The sequence below is a fragment of the Canis lupus genome, chromosome 10 (assembly GCF_011100685.1).
Source record: "Canis lupus familiaris isolate Mischka breed German Shepherd chromosome 10, alternate assembly UU_Cfam_GSD_1.0, whole genome shotgun sequence".
Lineage (NCBI taxonomy): Eukaryota > Metazoa > Chordata > Mammalia > Carnivora > Canidae > Canis > Canis lupus.
In genome coordinates, this window is record NC_049231.1 from 62716737 (window position 1) to 62735365 (window position 18629).

General features: G+C 37.7%; 1 protein-coding gene across 1 annotated transcript in view; it reads right to left on the bottom strand.

Moving 5' to 3' along the window:
• Positions 1-18629, bottom strand: part of USP34 (ubiquitin specific peptidase 34) — a 243185-nt gene that overhangs the window by 157212 nt on the left and 67344 nt on the right. The window contains 2 exon segments of the mRNA XM_038551363.1: positions 1617-1809; positions 4871-4938. Of these exon segments, the coding sequence (XP_038407291.1) occupies positions 1617-1809; positions 4871-4938 (261 nt within the window).

Sequence of the window (18629 nt, forward strand, 5' to 3'; positions counted from 1 at the left end):
TCATTCTACCAGTAATACTCACGCTTTATTCCACTAAGTACAAGAGAGAAAATGAGAAAGCAAAGCTAAATAAGGGAAAATTACAAAAATCTAATGCAAGCAAACGGTATGTCACTAAAGGAAAGGCACCCTCAATATACACATTTAAGATTTAGTTTAATTTTTTAATTTTTATTTATGATAGTCACAGAGAGAGAGAGAGAGAGAGAGAGAGAGGCAGAGACACAGGCAGAGGGAGAAGCAGGCTCCATGCACCGGGAGCCCGATGTGGGATTCGATCCCGGGTCTCCAGGATCGCACCCTGGGCCAAAGGCAGGCGCCAAACCACTGCACCACCCAGGGATCCCAAGATTTAGTTTAGAAAAATGTCAAGTATTTTCTATATTTACAAAGCCCAATACCTGGGTATAATCTACTTACTTCAAGAATAACTACACTACAAAAACAGGCAAGAACTACAAAGGAGTAAAGTTCATGGAGACCTTGGTAAGCCAGAAAAAGCATATTCATCCTAAAGGATTCAGCTATCTACTTAGCTCTAGCAAATTGCTATTATGCAAGAATACAGACTCATGGATACCAGGTCTTCCCATTTCATCCTCAAGACAATAATACATATTTCTATTTAAAACATTATTTGCAAAAAAAATAAAAATTAAAATTAAAATTAAAAATAAAACATTATTTGCTACTGTCCAATCCAAATAAAATATTTTTATTAATCAAATTTGGCCTATGATTCAACTATCTATGGCTTCTGACAGGAACATGAATTAAGTATCTACTTACAATCTCCTAAATTCTTTTCCTCTCCACAAAAAGATCACTTTCTAAATGTACAAAAATCGCATAGTTTAAAAAAAAAAAAAAAAAAGGTGAAAGAATGAGACCCTCAAATCCAGAAGACCAAAGGGCACCCGGCTGGCTCAGTCAGTGGAGCATGGGATTCTTGATTTTGGAATTGTGAGTAGAGGGCTCCACAGAGGCTCCACATTGGGCCAAGAGTTTACTTTAAAAGGAGTTGGGGGGGCAGCACCTGGGTGACTAAATCAGTTGAGAGTCTGACTCTCGATTTCCACTAAGATTATGATCCTGGGGCATGAGATTAAGACCCATGTCAGGATTCCCGCTCAATGCGGAGTCTGTTTCTTTCCCCCTTTATCCTACTTATGTTCTCTCTCTCTCTCTCTCTAATAACTGATTAAATCTTTTTAAAAGGGGGGTGTGGGGGGGGCTGGGTGGCTCAGGTCACGATCCCAGGGTCCTGGTATCAAACACCATGTAAGGCTCCCTGCTGAGCAGGGAGTCTGCTTCTCCTTCTTCCTCTACCCGTTCCCCTGCTCCTGCATGCACATGCTTTGTTTCTCTCTCACTCTCTTAAATAAAACCTTAAAAAAAAAAAAGATCTAAAGTACAAATCCTTCTAATTCTAAGCTTAATTTTCATATTTAAAATAGGGAAAATACTGAAATTATTTATCAAGACAATACAAAGTAACGTATGTAAAATACCTTAGCCTCACATAAGTAGTCCATAAATAACAGTTATTATGATGAGGATGATGAAAGTGTGGAAAGCAAATAAAAAATGACTCGAAATAAGTAAATATAGCTTACCGTTATCTGACTTAGTCCAGCCAACCTCATAGTCAAAGTCGGTGACATAAAGTACTTAAATGCAAGATCTAGGCTTTCTTTATCAAAGCATAACGTTGTATCCAGTGGTTCTTTCACTGTGCTCCACATTAAGTCAGCCATATTTCGAGCCGCGCTCTGTCTTAACTCCTGATCAGAGAGCTTGCATAAATACCTTAAATGATTCAGAAATAAAACATACATAAAAACTTGCAAAATATTCCTAAAGACTCTTCAATAATTCAATAATATTCACTTGCTCCATACCTTCAAAATGTTTAATAAAGTAGAACCTGACATCCTAGGATTAACATTTCTAAAAGATGCTTCAGTGGAAGGGGCGGTGGGGGGGCAGGGGAGGTAACTGGGGGATGGGCACTAAGGAGGGCACTTGATGTGATGAGCACTAGGTGTTATACTATATGTTGGCAAATTGAATTTAAATTTTAAAAATTTTAAAAAATAAAAGATGCTTCAAAGATTGACCTGAGGCGTTATGTCCTTTGCTGAGTCCACTGTAAATCAGAAACTGTCAAGAGCCAAGTAATTTAACATTGGATTCAGATCCTTCCATAAAGCTTTATTATTCTCATAAATGTTACATATACAGTTCCTGGTTTAATAATGAAATTTACCGCTGCTTTTCATTTAATAGTACCTCTACTCCCCACACAGCCAAAACACTTTAAAATGTGTACATCTTAAACATAATTCTTATTTGGCTTCCAGACATCACTGGTTTTCCTCAGGTCTTGCCCATTTTATCTGGTTGGTTCTTCCTCCTCTATCCAACATTTCAACATTAGTAATCTCAGGGTTTGTAATGGATTGCAAAATGGCCCCAAACTATTTCTATCACTTTACATAAAGGTCTTTAAAATACGATTTTGCCATTGTTCCCATCAAGAGGTGTCATGTATTTCTCTACTCCCTTGAATCTGAACTTTGCCATGAAAGCTGCTTTGACTAATGGAACAATAAGAGATGTGACAAAAACAGAAGCTTAAAAAGCCTTTGAGCTTACTCTTTCTTGATGGGAACTCTTTCCTCACTCAGAAAAGGAACACAGGCTATCCTGCCAGATGAAGGAAACATGGCTAATGCCCCAACTAACACCTAGCCAACTGGAAGATGAATAGGAACTCGCCTCCACTTCCAGTAACAATCAGCCTGTCAACCAGAGGATATATGAATGAGGTACTATCCTTTGAGCGTACAGTTCCAGCCAAGTCAGCCCAGATCAAAAGAACTTGTCAGCCTAAGAACTATAAGAAATAATAAATGGCTGTTATTTTAAGTCACTAAGATTTGCAGGTTGTTTTCTTACATGGCAAAAGCAAACTGATAGAGGCTCCATCCTCAACACACTTCTATTCACTTTCTAGATTTCTCTCCCCAGAAGACCTCATTCACTTTGAGGTGTTTAATAAAAGCTTTCTCTATGCTGATAACTCAATTTATGATCCTGTTCTTAATTATATGGTTATAGTCCCAATTCATAAATGCCACTTAAATGCCCCACAGGCATCTCAAAATAAAGTCCTCAAGTTCTTTCAGTCCACATCTCAGTAAATTATACAGTACAAAATAAAAATTGAGGGGGAGTGCTTAAGTGATGCTTACTCCTGTAAATTCCAGAATCACCAATCTTGTAAGTGAAAATAAAATGGACAAAAATTCAATTTTCAAAAATCACCAACAATCCTTGTTACAAGTAACCATACATCATTTCTTTCCAAGACGACATACTAACCTTTCAATTGGTTTCCCAGCTTCTACTCCAACAATCCTACAATTTATGATCCACTTCAAAGCCAAAGTGATCTTCTAAAAATCATCATGACTCACCTGCTTAAAACCCTTCAATAGATTCCCATTACTAAAATCAAATCCAAACTCTTTATAATGACTTTAAGATCCTGAATAACCTGACCTTGCTTATCCAACCTCATATAATAATTATCCCCCCCAAAAAAATAATAATTATTCCCCCTTATACATTATGTTCCATACAGTCTGCTTCTACTTTCTTTAATGTCATATTCTTTCCAGCCTCAAAGATTACATCCTATATTCCTCCTACCTGGAATATGTTCTTGCAATTATCATCTGATTAGCTGATTCATGATCTTCAGATGCCACCTTTCAGAAAGACCTTGTATTTCTAATCACATTACCTTACACTTCCATAGAATTCATCACTATCTGATTATTTTCCTAATACCTTCTCCAAAAACTCAAATAGTATCAGGAAAATAGGAACTCAAATCTTTATCTAAGTGAGAAAGGTATAAAGAACTCAAAAACTGACAAGAAGTGGGCAGCCCAGGTGGCTCAGCGGTTTAGTGCTGCCTTCAGCCCGGTGCGTGATCCTGGTGACCCAGGATCGAGTCCCATGTTGGGCTCCCTGCATGGAGCCTGGTTCTGCCTTTGCCTGTGTCTCTGCCTCTCTCTCTCTCTCTCTCTGTCTCTCATGAATAAATAAAATAAAATCTTTAAAAAAAAAAAAAAACTGACAAGAAGTACAAGCACAGAACTCCTCTAACAGTTCACACTCCAATTCTAATCAATACAATTCTTTCTCCAACCTCTTAGGTTTCCTTCTTTGAGACTTAAACTCAAATGCCACCTCCTCCTTCAATTAGACCTTCTATAACCCCGTATTGTGCGCCAACCTCTAAGACATCTCCTTGGCTGCTACTTTTCTCTGTAATGTAACTTTCCCATGAACTGTATCATCTACTTATTTGGTACAGAGACTGCACAAAAAGAGAAATCCTTCCTCCTCTGCTATATCCCCAAAACCTAGAACATAATAATCAGTATATCTTTGATGACTGCACACTATGCAGTACCGTGTAACCACTGTTGACCTTTTTTCTTTTAATTTTACATGAACATATAAAGAGGGTCAAGGGGAACCTGGCTGTCTCAGTTGGTGAAGCACACAACTCTTGATCTAGTGGTTTTGAGTTTGAGCCCCATGGTAGATGGATGTAGGTATGACTTAAAAATAAAAAAATAGTTAATGAAAAAAAGGTCCAACATAAATTGTTTAAAAGTAAACATTAAATATGAGCCTACACGAGCATAAAAAATAGTATAACCCAATGGTTAATTAAAATTTTCTCTAGAGGACATGAGTAAAAGGGACTTTCAAACAATGTAATTCTACACTATGTTATAAACTATTAAATATATTACAATGTTAAAGGGAAAAGATTTTAAAAACTTACCTAATAACATAGGTCCTAAAAGGGATAATGTGCTGCATAACAGCAGGGATATGTAGCCATATTCTAATCTATAAAGAAACATAAATAAGACATCATTAATGTATAATGATTATGTGACATACACATCACTGTAACTGCAAACAAGAACATTTAGTATTTTGTTGATTCTGAAACTACATATTTTACATTTTAAAAAGGATGAACTAAAAAATAGGATTATACATATCAGGTAAATAATTTAACCAATATACATTTTTAAAACATATACATAAAATGAATCTAAAGACTGTTACCTTCTTGCTAAAAAGGGAGTCCACCTACTTATCCAGGTAATATGATCTTACTTAGGATACTCTATACCTCTTTGTATGACAGTAACGCAAATACCATAGCACTACATTAGCTTTTCAATAAACCATTTTAATTTTTAACAAAAATCCCATCGTTTCATCTAAAAAATATCAAATTATCTGTGATTCCTAGTCATTTCATTATCCATCTAAGGAAAGTATATTTTACAGATTACAGTATCAACTATTTACTGAATTAAACTTTTACTGTAAATACAATTTAAGACTTAATAACTTATAATTTTCTCCATACTCCAACTCATTTCAAAATATGCTTACTTTATAGTTTTATTCTCATAATTAGTAGGTTAAGTATCAAATAAGAATAGAAGTCCTAAGTAAATTATCAAACAAGCAATAATAGTATGCCTTAATAAAGACAAGGGATGCAAATTAAAAACAAATTTGGAAATACAAAATGTATGGCTCCACTCTAATTAAGGATACCTATTTAAGTTCCACAGCAAACACTATCCTAAGGTATAACGTTAAAACTTTTCCTTCTAAGACTACAAACAAAACAAGCAAATTTTTAATTCAAATTGATCTGAAGGCCCTACACAGAAAAGAAACTAACTAGAAGTCCTAAGACTAAAAATGAAGCATTAAAACCAGTGTTACCTAACAAACTAGCAGGAAAAAAAAATTTTTTTTAATTCCATTTACAATTGCACCAAAAATAAATACCTAGGAATAAACTTTTTTTTTTTTAAGATTTTTTAATATAATCATGAGACACAGAGATATAGAGAGGCAGAGACATAAGCAGAGGAAGAAGTAGGCTCCATGCAGGGAGCCCGATGTGGGACTTGATCCCAGGACTCCAGGACCACACCCTGGGCCAAAGGCAGGTGCTAACCCCGCTGAAGCCACCCAGGTGTCCCAACCTAGGAATAAACTTAACCAAGGTGGTAAAAGATCTGTATTATGAAAAGTATAAAACACTGATGAAAGAAACTGGAGATAACACAAAAGATTCCATGTTCATGGACTGGAAGAATGAAGTAAACTATTGAAATGACCATAAGCAAGATACAGTTCCAGTGCAATCCTATCAAAATAACAACAGCATTTTTCATGGAACTATATAACAAATAATTCTAAAATTCGTATAGAACCACAGAAGACCCCAAATAGCCATACAAATCTTGAAAAAGAAAAGGAAAGCTGGAGGCATCACTATTCCAGATTTCAAGTTGTATTACAAAGCTGTAGTAATCAAAACAGTATGGTACTGACACAAAAACACACAGATCAATGAAACAGAATAGAGAATCCACAACTGAACTCACAAATATACGGTCAATTAATCCATGACAAAAGCAGCAAGAACACACAGTGAGGAAAAAGTAAGTCTCTTCAACAAATGATACTGTGAAAACTGGATAGTTACATACAGAAGAATGACACTGGGCCACTTTCTCACACCATATACAAAAATAAATTCAAATGTGAGACCTAAAGCCATACAATTCCTCAAATAAAACAGACAGTAATCTCTTGAACATCATCCTCAGCAGTTTTTCTAGATCTGTTTTCTCAAGCAAAAGAAACAAAAGCAAAAATAAACTATTCTTATTACACTAAAATAAGAAGCTTCTGCACAGCAAAGGAAACAATTAACAAAACTAAAAGGCAACCTACCGAATGGATGAAAATATTTACAAATGACATACCTGACAAAGATAAAGAATTTATTCAACACAAAAAATAATCTGATTAAAAATGGGCAGAGTCTCCAAACATACAGATGGCATTTTTCCAAAGGAAACATACAGGTGGCAAACAGATACATGAAAAGATGCTCAACATCACTAATCATCAAGGAAATGCAAATCAAAACCACAATGAGTTATCACTTGTCAGAACGGCAAGAATCAAAAAGGCAAGTTCTGGTAAGAAAGTAAAGAAAAATGAAAATTCATGCACTCGTGGTGGGAATGTAAATTGGTGCAGCCACTTTGGCAAACAGTATGGAGGTTCCTCAAAAAATTAATTATACACACATATACATGCATACACAATAAAATATTACTCAGCCATAAAAAAGAATGAGATCTTCCCATAAGCAACAACATGAATTTACCTAAAGGGTATTATACTGAGTGGCATAAAAGGAAGAAGAAGGGATCCCTGGGTGGCGCAGCGGTTTGGCGCCTGCCTTTGGCCCAGGGCGCGATCCGGGAGACCCTGGATCGAATCCCACGTCGGGCTCCCGGTGCATGGAGCCTGCTTCTCCCTCTGCCTGTGTCTCTGCCTCTCTCTCTCTCTCTCTCTCTCTGTGACTATCATAAATAAATAAAAATTAAAAAAAAAAAAAAGGGAAGAAGAATACCTCAGGATTTCACTTACATGTGGTATCAAAATATCAAAGCGAAACAACTAACAAAAAGCAAAAACAGAGCCATAAATACAGAGAACTGGTGGTTGCCAAAGAGGATGAACATGGGGTGATGGACAATATGGGGTAAGAGGAGTAGGAAATACAGGCTGTGACGCCTGGGTGGCTCAGTGGTTGAGCACCTGCCTTCGGCTCAGGTCGTGATCCCAGAGTCTGGGGATGGAGTCCCATATCGGGCTCCCTGAGAGGAGCCTGCTTCTCCCTCTGCCTATGTCTCTGCCTCTCTCTCTCTCTCTCTGGCTCTCATGAATAAATAAATAAAACCTTTAAAAAAAAAAAAAAGGAAATACAGGCTGTCACTTATGAAATGAGTAAGTCACAAAAGCAAAAGGTAAAGAATAAGGAATACTGTCAATCAATATAAAAATGGGGTAATATGGTGATAGATGGTAACTACACTTGTGGTGAGCATAGTGTAACATATGGACTTGTCAAAGGCCTCTGTTATATACCTTAAAGTAACACTGTATGTCAACTATATTGCAATTAAAAATATTATTTAGTCTGAGATAGCATGATTATGGGAACAGAAAATCCAAAATACTTTTCATATAAATGCTTCTAGAATTAAATGGTTTGGCAAGAATGCTGCTTAGAAAGCTAATACAAATAATTAATACACATACATATATACACATGTACATATACAAATTATATATGCACATATTTTCTGTATTACCAGGAACAAATACTAAATAATGTTTCATAAATATTCTCCTTAAGGAGCGCCTGTGTGGCTTAGTCAGTTAAGAGTCTGCCTTTGGCTCAAGTCCTCAGGTCCTGATCCTGGGACCCAGTGATTAAGCCCCACATTAGGCTCCCTGCTGCATGGGGTCGGGGAGGGAGCCTGTCTCTCCCTCTCTGCCTTCGCATCTCCCCCTCCTCCTCTCTCACTCACACTCTTTCCACAAATAAACAAGTCTTTAAGAGAAACGTTCTCCTTAAAATAATCTCAAAAAATGTATGTCTGTGAGAACTCTAATAAAAACATGCCACACCTTGGAGGAGGCTGGAAAGGTATCTTACTGTCTTTCCAGGAAAGCCTCCACAAATACAACTAGATAACAAACACATTAGCGAAAATAACCCAGAAAAATAGCCCAAACACTTCTAGACAACACCTCAACTAAAGGTAGGGAAGAGACCACATCAAAGTAGGTAGAAAGGGAAAAGATGTCTGAAGCTAACGGTGTTGGGGAGGGAGCCAGTGGCACAAAAAAGGGCAAAAAACTTTCAATATTTGACTTAGAAAATGAGAGTTCTTAAAACCAGGGGAACTTAAAACTTGGAATTGGTTTTTTAATAGAACAAAAGAGCGCACATTCAGGAGAGAGTACAGGGGTGTAGGGGCAGAGAGAGAGAAAGAGAGAGAATCCTAAACAGGCTCCTTGCCTAGGACGTCTCACAATCCTCAGATTATGACCTGAACTGAAACCAAGACTCTATAAGCTTAACCAACTGAGCCACCCAGACGCCCCAAAGCCTGGAATTTTAAAAATCAGTGGGTTAGGCTAAACAAGAACAGGAAGAGCATTAGTTAGCAGAGTCCCCACCCTTAAAGAGACAGCACCACAAACTGCCCTGCAGAAAGAGCACAGAACCACAAGTTTGAAAAACACTGAGAGCAGACAGGAGTGAGAGGGATTTCCTCATCTCGGATCATGGCCAGAGAAACAGAAACTACATGGAGATCCCTCTGGGAACAAAAGAGCTGGCAAGGACCATTTCCTTCCTCCACCTCCCAGCAAAAAGAATGGGCACCTGCAGAAACCTGCAATAGGGCCGACAATCGTTACCTAACTTGTTTGCACCAAGCTCCTCTTATTACCCCATACCTCTGTTTTGCTGGTCTTACCCTTCAAAATCTCCTTAGCTCCAGCACTGCAGGTCCCTACCCAAAATACCAGCACAAACCCTACCAACACCCCCATCTCCTGATCTAACCTCTCCTGCAGGTCCTCAGTACCAGGGGTAGCTGCAGGGGCAAATCTCACTTCCCAAGCAAACCACTCCCTATCTTGTTAATTATGCCCAGCCCCTGCTGAGGACCAAATATCACCACAACAGAGAGTTTCTGCATATAACTTGCACTGAAGGAAAAAAAGACTAAGACACAATAACAGAGCCCATGCAACACACAAGGACATATTCCTTGAAATGCCAGGCCCTAGAAAACAGGGGATACTGCACTACAGGGCACTATAAAGCCTCTTCTTCATAAGCCTATTATCATGAAGAGCAAGAGAATTAGCTGACATTGAAAACACAAAGAAACAAAAAAAAATAATAAAAAAGAAAACACAAAGAAACAGACATAGAAGATCAAAATGAAGGACAGAAAAATATCTCCCAAATTAAAGAACAGGACCAAACCACAGAAAAAACAAAATGAAACAAATTATAGAGAATTTAAATTAATGATCATAAGATACCAACCGGACTTGAGATAAGAGTGGAGGACATCACTGAAATCCTTAACGAGATTAAAAAAAAAAAAAAAATCAGAGATCAAGACAAAACAAATGAAATGTAAAACACACTTGGAATAAATAGCAGGCTAGAAGCAGCACAGGAATGAATTAATGACCTAGAAAATAAGAGTAATGGAAAGTAAACAAGCTGAGTAGAGGAAAAATAATTGTGCAAGTAGAGAATCGTCTTAGGGGATCAGTGACTCCATCAAGCATATTAACATCTGAATTACAGGGATCTCAGAAGAATAGAGATGGGGGCAGAAATTTGATTTGAAGAAATAGCAGCTGTAAACTTCCCTACTCTGGGAAAGGAAACAGATATCCAGATCCAGGAGGCACATATATCCCCACAAATTAAATCCAAGAAGATCCACACCAAAACATATAGTAATTAAAATGACAAAAATTAGTAATACAAAAAAATTTAAAACAGCAAGAGAAGATAGTTACATACAAGGAAAACCCTTAAGGTTATGAGCACATTTTTCAGCAGAAACTGCAAACCAGAAGGGCATGTTATAATATATTCAAAGTGCTCAGAGGAAAAATCTGCAGCCACTAATACTCTTTCTAGCAAAAACTATCATTCAGAATTAAGAGAAATAAAGAGTTTATCAAACATAAACTAATTGAGTTCATGTCCATTAAACCAGACCTACAACAAATACTAAGGGGACTCTTGGAGTAAAAAGTAAAGAGAAAATGAAGACAAAAAGCAGGGGCACATGAGTGGCTCTGTTTGGCTTAGACCATGATACCAGGGTCCCAGTACTGAGTCCAAAGTAGGGCTTCCTGTTCAGCTGGGAGCCTACTTCGCACTCCGCCTTCCTCCTGCTTGGGCTCTCTTTCTCTGTCAAATAAATAAATAAAATCTTAAAAAGAAAAAAGCATGTGAAATATGACACCATATTCCTGAAACACTGTAAAAAGAAGGGTTAGGAAGGGATTTAAACTTAACATATAAAATTATATTATTAGTTTCTGCTTAACTATAACAGAATCTAAAATTTAAGAAAATAAAACCATGTAAATAAACTTAAGGGACATCTGGGTGGCTCACTCAGTGGGATGTCTGATTTTAACTCAGGTCATGCTCCCAGAAGATCAAGCCCCATGTCTAGCTCCTCACTCGCTGAGGAGTCTGCTTAAGGATTCTCTCTCTCTGCCCTTTCCCCCCACTCATGATTGTTTGCTCTCTCAATCTCACTGAAATAAATCTTTAAAAAATAACCTGAAGTGACCATCAACTTAATACAGACTACTATACGCTGAAATTTAAATACAAACCTAATGGCAACCACAAATCAAAAACCAGTAATAAATATACAAACAATGAAATGAAAGGAATCCAGTTATATTGCTAAAGCCAATAAACAATGAAAGAGTACAAGGAAGAAAGGATCAGGGAAAAAAATCTATACAAACAACCATAAAACAAATAACAAAATGGCAATACATATCTATCAATAAGTACTCTGAATGTAAACAGATTAAACACATCAATCAAAGGCACAGAGTGCAGCACCTGGGTGGCTCAATTGGTTAAGTGTCTGCCTTCAGCTCAGATCACGATCCCAGGGTTCTGGAACAAGCCCCACATTGGCCTCCATGCTAAGCAGGGAGTCTGTTTCTCCCTCTCCCTCTGCCCCTGCTCACATTCTCTCTCTCACTCAAATATTACCAGAAAACAAAACAAAAAACAAAACCACACACACACACACACACACACACACACAGAGTGATAGAATGGATAATAAAACAAGACTCCTTCTACACTGAAAGACATGTGGAAATTGAAAGTGAGGGGATGGAGGGATGCCTGGATCTCAGGGTCATGGGATCCAGCCCCACATCAGGCTTAGCACAGTGTCTTCCTGTCCCGCTCCCTCGGGTCCTCCCCCAATTGTGTGCACTCCCCCTCTAAATAAATAAAACTTAAATAAATAAATAAATAAACAAACAAACAAACTAAAAAAAAGTGAGGAGATGGAGAAACATTTGTCATGCCAATAGCTATCCAAAGAAAGCCAAGGAAGCAATACTTACACCAGACAAAATAAGACTTTAAAACAAAGATTGTAACAAGAAACAAAGACACCATAGAATAATACAGGGACAATCCAACACGATATAACAATTATAAATATTTATGCACCAAACATGAGAGCTCCTAAATACATAAAATAGTTAATAATGAACTTAAAAGAATCAATAGTAATATAATAGCAGTAGGGGGCGTTAACACTCCATATACATCAACGGACAGACCATCCAAACAGAAAAATCAATAAGTGAACAGCAGCTTTGAATGACACACTGGACATGGATTTAACATATTCAGAACATTCCACCCTAAGACAGAATTCACATTCTCTTCAATTGCACATGAAACATTCTCCATCAATTGCACATGAAACATTCTCCAAAATACATACGAGGCCAAAAACCAAATGTCAACAAATTTAGAACTGAAGTCATACCATACATCTTTTCTAACCACAATGCTATGAACTAGCAATCAACCACAAGAAAAAATTTGGGAAAACCACAAATACATGGAGATTAAATAACATGCTACTAAATAGTGAATGGGTCAAGGGAAAAAAAAATCAGAGGAAATCAAACATTACATGGAAACAAATGAAAATGAAAACACAGTCATCCAAAATCTTTAGGATATGGAAAAAGTGGTTCTAAGAGAGAAGTGATAGGGGCGCTTGGCTGGCTCAGTCAGTAGAGCATGCAACTGTTGATTTCAAGGATATGAGTTCAAGCCCCACTTTGAGTGTTAACATTACTTAAAAATAAAATGTTAAAAAAGGAAAGTATGGAGCAATATAGGCCTACCTTAAGGAGTATGAACAATCTCAAATATACAACCTAACTCTACACCTAAAGAAGCTAGAAAAAGAACAAACAAAACCCAAATTCAGAAAAAAAATTTTAAAAAACCCCAAATTCAGGAAAAGAAAGGAAATAATAAAGACCAGAGTAGAAATAAATGATATACAAACTAAAAAGAAACAATAAAACAGATGAAACCAGGAGATGGTTCTTTGAGAAGATGAACAAAAGAGATAAGCATCTAGCATGATTCCTAAGAAGAAAGAGAAACCAAGGAAACAAAATTAATGAAAAAGGAGAAATAATACCACCAAAGAAACACAATTTTAACAGAATATTATGAAAACCTAGATGCAAATAAACTGGACAACTTAAAATAAATGGAAAAATTCTTAGAGAAACATGTAACTTACCAAAGTAAACCAAGAATAAATAGAAAATTTGAACGGAACAAATACCAGCAATGAAGTTGAATCAGTAATCAAAAAACCCCCAGAGGACAAAAGTACATGGCCACATGACTTCACAGATGTTTCTACCAACCATTTAAATAAGAGTTAATACAAACTATTCCACAAAAACAGAGATGGAAGGAAAACTTCCAAATTCATTCCAGGTGATCAGTTATCACCCCAATACCAAAACACACACACACACACACACAAAAACTACAAACCAAGAGCTCTTATGACTATGGATGCGAAAATCCTCAAAAAAAAAAAAAAAAAAAACCATTATTAGCAAACCAAATCCAACAAAACATTAATAAAAATCATACACCATATTTGAGTGGCGTTTATTCCTGGGACGCAAGATGGCTCAATACTCGTAAATCAACCAACATGACACATCATATCTATAAGAGAACGAACAAAAACTATATGATCATTTCAAGAAGTGCAGAAAAAGCATGTGACAAAGTACAACACCCATTTATGGTAAAAACCGTCAATAGAGTATGTCTAGAGGGAATATATCTCAACCTAATAAAGGCCTGATATGGAAAACCCACAGTCAGTATCAAATTCATTCGTGAAAAACTTGAAAGCTCTTATCCTAAAGACAGGAACAAGATAAGGATGTTCCTCTCATCACTCTAATTCAAGATAGTAGTAGAGATCAATAGCCACAACAATTAGACAAGAAAATGTAATAAAAGGCATTGAAACTGGTAAGGAGGAAATAAAATTTTCACTATTTGCAGATGATATGATACTATACAATTCCCTAAAGACTCACCAAAAAACTAGAACTAGGAAATGAATTCATTAAATCACAAGATACAAAATCAATGTAAAGAAATCCACTGCATATCTATGCACTAATAATGAAGCAGCAGAAATAGAAATTAAGAAAAACCAAGCCAGGGCAGGGCAGAGTCCAAGAGGCAAAAGAGTAGGAGACCTTAGTTTCCTCTAGTCTGAGGAATTCAAATTATCAGCTATCAAATTATTCTAAACACCTGCAAACTCAACCAGAGATCTACTGCAAACTCAACCAGAGATCTACTTCTAAAAGAATAGCTGAAACTCTACAAACAGAAAAGTGACAACACTCTGCAAGAATAACAAGATGGAAAAATGTACCTTAAAAAAGAGAACAAGAGGCATAACAGAGTGCCAAAGACCTAATCAGTATGGGATATGATATAAGTAACAATTTGGAACCAGAGTTCAGAATAATGATAATAAAGACACTAGCTGGGCTTCAAAAACCTATAGAAGACATTAGGGAATCCTTTTCGGGTGAAATACAAGAACTAAAATATAATCAAGTCAAGATCAAAAAGACTATTAATGAGGGTGCCTGGGTGCTCAGTGGTTGAGCATCTGTCTTTGGGTCAGGTCGTGATCCTGGGATCAAGTCCCACATTGGCTCCCCACAGGAAGCCTGCTTCTCCCTCTATGTCTCTGCCTCTCCCTCTAGGTCTCAAATAAATAAATAAATAAATAAATAAATAAATAAATAATCTTTAAAACAAAATGAGGCTACTAATGGGGTGCAATTAAAAAATGGAGGATACAACTCCAGGATAAATGTGGCAGAAGAGAGAAATTGTGATAAAGACGACAACCTGGGCAGCCCAGGTGCCTCAGTGGTTTAGCGCCGCCTTCAACCCAGGGTGTGATCCTGGGGACCTGGGATCGAGTCCGTCGGGCTCCCTGCATGGGGCCTGCTTCTCCCTCTGCCTGTGTCTCTGCCTCTCTCTCTTACTGTGTGTCTCTCATGAATAAGTAAATAAAATCTTTAAAAAAAAATATGGTAACGTAAGAGAACAAAAAAAAGCAGGGCACAAAAAGAGATTAACTACTGGATCATGAGGGAAGAAACAGAGATAAGTGGTACCACAAAGCTAAACGATATTAGAATAATTGGGAGCTCAGAAGAGGAAGGAGGGGTTGGTCAGAAGAATTATCAGAGCAAATTACAGCTGAGAACTTCCCTAATCTGGGCAAAGAAACAGGCATTCAAGTCCAGGAGGCTAAGACAACCCTCCCTCAAGATCAATAAAAATAGTCAACACACCAACATAGGATAGTAAAACTTGCAAATATCAGAGACAAAGAAAAAATCTGAAAGCAGTTCAGGACAAGAGGTACATAATCTACACAGTAGAAACATTAGATTGGCAGCAGACCAATCCACATAGACCTGGCAGGCCAGAAAGGACTGGAATGATATATTCAGGATACTAAATGAAAAAAATATGTAGACAACAATACTTTATCCAGCTAGGCTGCCATTCAAATAGAAGGAAAGGGGATCCCTGGGCGGTTTAGTGCCTGCCTTTGGGTCCAGTGTGTGATCCTGGAGTCCGGGGATCGAGTCCCGCACTGGGCTCCCTACATGGAGCCTGCTTCTCCCTCTGCCTATGTCTCTGCCTCTCTCTCTGTGTGTGTCTCTCATGAATAAATAAATAAAATCTTAAAAAAAAAAATAGGAGACATAAAAAGCTTCCAGGACAAACATAAACTAAAAGAATCTGTAATCACTAAACCAGCCAGCCCTGCAAGACACATTAAAGATCATTTGGGACACCAGGGTGGCTCAGTGGCTGAGCGTCTGCCTTTGGCTCAGGTTGTCATCTCAAGGTCCTAGAATCGAGTCCTGCATCTGGCTCCCCTGGGGAGCCTACTTCTCCTTCTGCCTATGTCTCTGCCTCCCTCTCTGTCTCATCAATAAATAAATGAAATCTTTTTTAAAAATCCTGTAGAAGAGAGACAGGCAGTTTTCTGAATGGAAACAATGCCAATGTGAAGGAGTGCAATGGCTAAGAAAGCAGTTGTTAGGGATCCCTGGGTGGCGCAGCGGTTTGGCGCCTGCCTTTGGCCCAGGGCGCGGTCCTGGAGACCCAGGATCGAATCCCACATCGGGCTCCCAGTGCATGGAGCCTGTTTCTCCCTCTGCCTGTGTCTCTGCCTCTCTCTCTCTCTCACTGTGTGCCTATCATAAATAAATAAAAGTTTAAAAAAAAAAAAAAAAAGAAAGCAGTTGTTAGATACATCCTGGACTTCAAGCTCTATTACAAAGCTGTAATCATCAAGACAGTATGGTACTGGCACAAAAAACAGATATACATCAATGGAACAAAGGAGAACCCAGCAATGGACCCTCAAGTCTATGTTAACTACTCTTCAACAAAGCAGGAAGAATATCCAAGAAAAATACAGTCTCTTCAACTATGATGTTGGAAAATTAGATAGCCATATGCAGAAGTATGAAACTGGACCATTTCCTTACACTATACGCAAAAATAAACTCAAAATGGATCAACGACCTAAATATGAGACAGGAATCTATCAAAATCCTAGAGAACATAGGCAGCAACCTCTGTGACCTCTGTTGCAGCAACTTCTTGCTAAACACATCTCAAAAGGCAAGGAAAACAAAGGCAATAATGAACTACTAGGACTTCATCAAGATAAAAAGCTTTTGCACAGCAAAGGAAACAGTCAACAAAACTAACAAGCAACCTACGAAATAGGAGAAGATATTTGCAAATTTCTTCTCAGATAAAGGGCTAGTACCCAAAATCTATAAAGAACTTATTAAACTCAACACCCAAAAGAATAATCCAATCAAGAAATGGGCAGAAGACATGAAAAGACATTTCTCCAAAGAAGCCATAAAATTGGCCAACAGAAACGTGAAAAAAAATGTTCAACGTCACTTGGCATTGGGGAAATACACGTCAAAACCACAATACAAATCAAAATCACAAATCAAAACCACAAGGAGATACCAACTCACACCAGTGAGAATGCTAAAATTAACAATTCAGGATATGACAAGTGTTGGCGAGGACACAGAAAAAGGAGAACCCTCTTACTCTGTGGGTAGGAATGCAAAGCTGGTGTAGCCACTCTGGAAAATGGTAAGAAGGTTCCTCAAAAGTTGAAAATAAAGCTCCCCTAGGACCCAGCAATTGTACTACTGGGGTTTATCCCAAAGATACAAATGTAATGATCCCAAGGAGTACCTACACTCAATGTTTATACTAGCAATGTACGTCCACAACAGCCAAACTATGGAAAGTTCTCAGATGTCCATCAACAGATGAATGGATAAAGATGATGTCACAAACACACACACACACACAATGGAGTATTATTCAACCATCAAAAAATAAATCTTGCCATTTGAACAACATGGATGAAACTAGAGGGTATTATGCTAAGTGAAGTAAGTCAATCAGAGAAAGACAATTATCACATGATCTCATATATACAATTTAAGAAACAAAACAGAGGATCATAGAGGAGGAGGGAAAAAGTGAGACAAAATCTGAGAGGGAGAGGGATCCCTGGGTGGCGCAGTGGTTTAGCGCCTGCCTTTGGCCCAGGGCACGATCCTGGAGACCCGGGATCGAATCCCATGTTGGGTTCCCGGTGCATAGAGCCTGCTTCTCCCTCTGCCTGTCTCTGCCTCTCTCTCTCTCTCTCTCTCTCTCTCTCACTCTCTCTGTGTGACTATCATAAATAAATGAAAATTTAAAAAAAAAAATCTGAGAGGGAGAAAAACCGTAAGAGACCCTTAATCATAGGAAATAAACTAAGGGTTACTGGAGGTGGAGGGATGGGGTAACTGGGTGATGGATATTAAGGATGGCACCTGATGTACATAAGACTGATGAATCAGCTTTAATAAAACCACCATTTTGCACCAAAAAAAAAAAAAAAAAAGACTGATGAATCAGTGACCTCTGAATCTAATACATAATATGTAAGATGGATTTAAATTTTTTTAAAGGGGGGGTGGAACAAGATGGCAGAGGAATAGAGTCCCCAAGTCCCCTGTCCCCACCAACTTACCTAGATAACTTTCAAATCATCCTGAAAACCTATGAATTCGACCTGAGACTTAAAGAGAGAATAGCTAGAACACTACAGAGAGAAGAGTCTGTGCCTCTAACAAGTACAACTCATTTTAAGCCACTCTGCACTGAACAAAATGACTAGAAAGAAGAACTCACCACAAAAGAAAGAATCAGAAACAGTACTCTCTGCCACAGAGTCACAGAATTTGGATTACAATTCGATGTCAGAAAGTCAATTCAGAAGCACAATTATAAAGGTACTGGTGACCCTGGGAAAAAGCATAAAGGATTCAAGAGACTTCATGACTCCAGAATTTAGATCTAATCAGGCCGAAATTAAAAATAAATTAAATTTAAAAATAAATAAATAAAT